The sequence below is a fragment of the Cystoisospora suis genome (assembly GCF_002600585.1).
Source record: "Cystoisospora suis strain Wien I chromosome Unknown contig_1087, whole genome shotgun sequence".
Classification (NCBI taxonomy): Eukaryota; Apicomplexa; class Conoidasida; order Eucoccidiorida; family Sarcocystidae; genus Cystoisospora; species Cystoisospora suis.
This window is the reverse complement of record NW_027153888.1, coordinates 52,142-58,321: the sequence shown is the minus strand read 5'-3', so window position 1 is coordinate 58,321 and position 6,180 is coordinate 52,142. Positions and strand designations below refer to the sequence as shown.

General features: G+C 55.0%; 1 protein-coding gene across 1 annotated transcript; it reads right to left on the bottom strand.

The window, feature by feature from the left end:
• Window positions 1-1,334: 1,334 nt before the first annotated feature.
• CSUI_002630 (uncharacterized protein) lies at window positions 1,335-2,059 on the bottom strand (the record flags this gene model as incomplete). Its single annotated transcript, XM_068062830.1, has 3 exons — window positions 2,001-2,059; window positions 1,756-1,842; window positions 1,335-1,598 (listed from the first exon to the last, which is right to left on the bottom strand). The coding sequence occupies exons 2-3, from the start codon at window positions 1,828-1,830 to the stop codon at window positions 1,335-1,337; spliced, it is 339 nt and encodes a 112-aa protein (XP_067925198.1). The 5' UTR covers window positions 1,831-1,842; window positions 2,001-2,059.
• Between the last annotated feature and the right edge of the window lie 4,121 nt (window positions 2,060-6,180).

Here is a 6,180-nt window from a genome sequence, read left to right as displayed (position 1 = left end):
CAGTCTACACACGTTACAGTTCAAAAACATGAGGTACCTCTCCGGAGCAACTTCCGATCTCTGCAGTGCAGGGTCACGGTGGTACTGCTGTCGCGATGTCTATGGTGAAGGGCAACTGGGTGACTGCTAGCTTTCCCCTCGTCATTCAGAACGGCAAAAAGATGTCTAGGCGGCTGTCGCGACGAGTACTCTAACTACCGAACAACACTACGTGTGTGTGGTCCAGAGCTTGGCCGATCACGAAGCAAGCGCTCCTCGTTCGTATGAACAGATCTGGGGAGAACCACCGAACCGCATCCCAACTATGCTGAGTTCACTTCGCTACTGGCTCCCGGCCACATTAGTAACGTCTGGACCGCGCAGTTCACTGATGTGCACCGAACTACCCTTACTCGCGAAGCTGAGCACTCCAGGACAACTTCGCTCTCCATGAGAGAGTATTCTTCTGTGTACACATCACGTTTGGAGGCCCCACGGTCGCCGTGCGTCTTCCCCGGATTGGGCTCTGCAACTCCGCGGGTGTGCGTGCGCGTTCCGCTGCTGCCGCGCGGTGACCGACTGCATTCTCAGCCGTCGCGCTTGTATAGTTTATTGTTTTTGCGAAATTTACCTGAAAGTACAGCAGAGCGACGGGTGAGTACAAGTTCTGGCAACAACTACCAAAGAGCCGCAGTGAACAGATTGCTCTGGCTGATGCGTGAAGCTGCAGGGCCCGGTACGTGTGAGCTGTTATACAGCGGGTGCCTTCCACTAGACGCCAAATCCAGCCGATTAAGAAAGGGAAATAGCTTTCGGAGAAACGGGGTCATCCGGTACGAGTTATCTACCTGCTTGGAAGTTATATTCCAAGTCTATAGTAATTCAGCCGGTCGCGCAAACATGGGTTGCTATTGTGGCGACCTGCGTTGTGGAAACGGTGCAACTCTGCCGCTGGAGCTTTCCCTATGTGGCCACCTGTCTCAGGTAAGTCATGCCAGATCAACACAGAGCTCAGGGGCAGCAAACTGCACAGAGCGCTCCGCAGATCTGCCGGAAGTGGGACTGAAGTGCCCGATGCGCACGTACGCAGCCGGGACACAAGCACCGGGCATGCTTACGTAGGCAGGTAAGTGACTTGGCACCTGCAACCACGCCCATCTCTCAAGAGCGGCTAAAAAGCCACGTCGGAACTAGTATGGAAATGAACGGACGATTCAGGACGCGTTTCACAAGTTTCTCAGGAAGTATTTCACAAGAGAGTTTCTAGGGAAGTTACAGAGAAGGCTGTGCATCCGCAATCAACTGCGCCGAATTGACACCAGCACATCACTCCCGGGCACAGAACTCAACCTCGTTCACCACCGACCCCAATGCCGTCCGTAACCAATACCGTAGGCTGGGTAGCCGTACCCATAACCATATCCATAGTATGGGTAGCCATAGCCGTAGGAAGGGTATCCATAACCATAACCGCCCCAACCACGGCCCCATCTGCGGCCCATGAGACGTTCTGGCTCGCTTTCCTCTCTTCTCGCCGCCTCGGCCTCCTCTTCCATCGCCATCATTGGATCGATCTCCTCTTCTGTCGGGAGTTTTCCTATGTGCTCAGAGTCTTCCGCCTGCACACAGTCACATCAGGCTAGCAGTAAGCGCACATGCTCACACCCTCAGAACGCCGGCACTGTCGTGTCATCGCGTTGGCCTGCCGCCCTAAGGTGGAATAAGATGCGGCTCCTCACAGCCATGTGAGAAGCCTGATTGCGATGGGTCACTTACGAGCTGGGCGCGGACAGATATGGCCACGATCAGGAAGAAGGAGAGGAGGACGAAAAGCTGGGTAACGAACTTCATTTTTCTCGAGGCCTGTGAACCGCAACACACCAAGATCTTGCCAAACGCATATTTGCCCGCCAGTCAGGCCACGTTCGGGCCTCTTGCCCGTCCTGTGCTTCTTCCTAGCGAGATTTCATCCCCGAGCCTGCAAATCATGCCACGTGGTCGGCCTTCTCCCCAGAACTTACGTATCCAGAAGGGTCCAAAAAGATAAAAGGCGCCGTGAAGTGAGCTCAAAATCTCCTCTTGCGTTAGTGAAAACACTCACAGGGAATGATTTGACAGAACAGGCAGGGCCTCACGCGCCGCTCTAACCAGATGATCTACCAGTATCGAAGGGCGAAAGGGCGGGGGGCTAGCTGTTTGACTGCCAAGCGGTGCATCGCGCCCCCGAGTCGCTAGTGGCGCTGCATCATGAACCATGCGAAGCGCTGGTCCAAGCGCCGTGGCTGGCCGTTGTCACTTGCGCCCTCGCTGTGCTCCCTCGAAAGCAGGCACAGGGCACAGGGCTTCCCGGAATGCAAGCGCTGGGATTGTGGATCACACGCCCGGAAGAATTCTGATCACCCGGTAACAGCCCCTTTCGACACGCAAGCAGACCACCCGCACGTTGTTCTCGATCTGTGCCGGCTAGCGAAAATAATTCCCTGTGAGCTACCCGAGCTGCGGCCCCGCGCCCAAGTGCTCCTACACGACAGGCCACGCATTCCGGGGTCGGCAAAAAAACCTTCCGGTTTCCCTCCTCTGCGGATCTCCATCCAGCAGGAACATCGGGGGTTGCCACGGGCGACCTTCCAGCGGGGCTTTCAAGATAGGCACATGTGCAGGAGAAAACAGCTTCCGCCAGTGCCACGCGACAGCCAGCGCAGCTCTTGTCGGTGATGGGGGCCACGGAAAGAAATGGACATGTGCGACACGTGGCGGGTGTTGGGCTGCTGCGGCCTTGAAGCAGAGGTACTCTCCCGGGAGTAGGTCTTCACGCACACCTGTATGCAAGTAGCGAGCCTCGGCCGCCTCTTTGGCCGGTGTTCTCCGGGACAACGACTCACGTGGCAGCGACGGTTACCTGTAAGCCCCCATAAAGTGCATGAGGGGATTGGGGCGACCGCTTGCACTCAAGCGCGGCGAAGGTCCGTAGGTGGGTGCAAACGAGCACGGGCTCGCGGAGCTGTCTGCAACCTTGATTGCCCTGCAGTCGTGTCGTACTGGGGCATGAGAGTAGGGTCGGCTACGGGGAATGACCGCCGGGCTTTATTTCCGTAGTGCGGACGCATACGTGAGAGGAGAACTGCGTCTTGTTTCCGTGCCCGTGGGCGGTGGGAGACACTGGTCGCGGGCGGAGACTCGACAAAACCCTGACTGCACCGGTTTCAGCAGAGAGAGAAACAGGGAGGAGTTACGCCAGCCCTTGCCTACTTCCGGACAACCTCCCCGGACTGTGACTGCGAAGACCCGACATTCCCTTCTGCGCATCCTACGACGCCGTCTGTGTACCAGGACCGTACGACAAGGCCTGCCTCCTCCCTAACAAAAGGAACCCGAGTGGCCCAGATCTAGGATGCGCGACCAAGAGTGAGACAGGGACAGGCGAGGTCAACAGGAGCTGTCTGTGTGGCCGTACCGACGTTGCTACATACATCCTACGTGTCGAGCTAGATTTGACAGACAACGACAGTCGCCTTTGAAGCGTGTTTCGAGAGTCCAAGAATCTATGGACCTTGCTGTCCAATTTGGTTGGTACGAAGTCTAGCCAGGGTCTGAGACTGCTTGCTGTAGCTCACCAGTTGCTCTTGGAGTGATCACCACTGCATTTCATTCTCTACTCATTTTCTCAGGATGAGTACTTCTTCATACCTGGGGTACTATCTCTGTTTAAACGTAGAGTTGTGTGGTCTAGGCCGCGGCAAACTATTTGCCTTAACTGAATGTCCGCTGAAGGTAACCCCATGCCGTCCTGAAAGTAAATGCAAGAAAAGAATGAACTGGAGTGGAAAATAAAAAGAAACCTGATCCCTCCATGAACTGAAAAACAAGAAGTGGACAGAGAAGAAGACGCCGAAGATCTAATTCGAAAAATAAGAAAGAGAATGGAGCACGGGTCAGAGTCGCGCAGACCTAGCAGTATCCCTTCACCTTACCTTACTGTACCACATTTTCCTTTCTTGTCTGGTTCGTGACAACTTTGACCGAGAACAGCACGCCCGATCGTTTGCGATTCCTCGCAGCTCTCATGGCTTCCAACCCAAACGTCCCCGTCTTGTTCTCAACGACACTTATTTCTCTCGTGTGTCTTCGTCAATCCTTGTCCAAACTACTCCAGTCCGGCGTGAGTTCCGAAAGGAACGCAGAGTAAACCAGCCGCCAGTTCTTGCCCTTGCTAGTAAGTTTCGCGGACGGCTCGGGGAGCCGTCTACCTCGAGGAGTATTCCTCACTCATGCCGAAAAGGACCCTGAGGAAGTACCACGACAAGAGTGAACTATTCGAAGTAGACGACGGCGAAGCGTGTCGACGCAGTAGCCTCGCATGGTTTCACTCTTCGCTAAGGAGCAGGAACGTGGATTGCAGCTTTGGTTCAAGTTGCAGGAAAAAGGTAAACGACGGCTGGAAGACATGTTATTGGGGCTTTCTCGAGGATGAGCACAGGCCTCTCAAGGATCGAAGTTTCATCAGTGACGAGTAGACGGACAAAGAACCACGGGACGTCTTTAACAAGTTCTGGGAGTTGTTTCGAGCAGCAGCCTCGCTGTTGGCCACTCACAATTAGCTTTGTCCAGGAGTCGAAGTACTCCTGTCGAGGGTGCTAAAAGAAAGAGACCTGATTTTGAATAGAGACCGTCCCTGCGTCGATACGATTCTACAGTGAAGAAAAAAACCGATGCGTGCTAGCTAGGTTCCGCTTTGGAAAAACGGAAAAGAAAGTGCTAGTATGTATGCTGCCCATACAACAACAAGTGGCGGCACCTTACTGAAGTTCGTCAGTCCCGCCAACCGCCGCAGTGGCTTGACGACCTCGGTTATCCTGACATGCGAGCGCGTTACTAGCACGAGTACGCAGGCACTTTGATCATATCGTTCGAGGAGGTTTGGAGAGGCTCTACGCTCACTTCCAGCGACCACTGACCTCGACTGAGTGAGGCGAGAACTTTTGCCCTGAGCGTAGGAACCGTGACGAACCGTAGCACAGAGTATTACTGAGGAAAGAGTCTTCTGTCTTTCTTCCCCTGCTTACTTCTTCCATATCGTGGTTGTCACCAACACTCTCTGCCATGGAGGCGAATTTCGGTGCCAGCCGACCGAGGGTTCACACGCCCCCTCTGCGTGCGCCGCAGGTCCTGTACCTCCCCGGACCGCAATGTGCGTTGCAGCATCGAGCGTCCTGGAATTTCAAGCCGCTACGGAGTTCCTGTCGCCGCCGGCCGTACTTTGCAGCTGCTTGTTACAGCGTTACAGCAGCCCGGTTACTGACTTTCAGACAAGTGATCAAGGCCCACTTGACTGGCATACGGGCGAGCCCTTCGAAGCACACTGTCCCAATTATTTTTTTCTCCGTGCTGTTCATCCGCTTGTCCGGGGCAGTTAGGAGTGCCCGAGCCAGCATAAGGAGCTGATATGGTACCAGTATTGCTTCGTTTTTCTATCCCTGACTGCTCACGCCCTTTTTTCCCTGCCGTGTAACGGCACCGTTCACGCCCGTCACCTATGTGTATCCACCCTGTTAAGAAGTTCTATGAGCCAGTAAAGGTGTCGGTTGACTAGCCTTGGAAGGCCCTGTCACGAGTTTGGAGTCGCAGTCACCAGCCGTAGTCAAGCCGTCGAACCACAGCCCTGGTGGTTGTCCAGTGCCGTATTGCTACACCCACAGGCGGGCTGCCATGAACGTTGCCAGCCCTTTAGGAGGAGCACTGCGTGATGCCGGTGCACGTCCCTTCGGAACAATGAACGTAGGGTGGTTCCTACGGCCCTAATCATGCTTCTACGTGGGGCTCGGCGGTCGATCTGGTATGGTCTGTTCTGGTGATGGCTACTCCGATTCTTGGGCTCTACCAGCACCGAAAGTCGCCAGCATTCGAGAGGACCGCGTGACGTTCGGGGCACTTCGTTTTGAAACAGTTAGGTAGGACTCTACTTCAGGCTGCTGCTCATGCTCTGACGTGGGGCTCGGGGGTCGATCATGGTTGGTGGGCTTGGAGATCGCTACTCCGATTGTTCGACTCTACTGGCACCGATGTGGACACCCTGCCAGCTTGCGTATTATTTGGACTCCGACATTCCGCGCCTGAGGTCCTAATGGCCGAGGTGAAAGTTCAAAGCTACAACAGTACCGGAGAGTGAGAGGCGGACCGAACAAGAAGCCAACAGGAAAGATG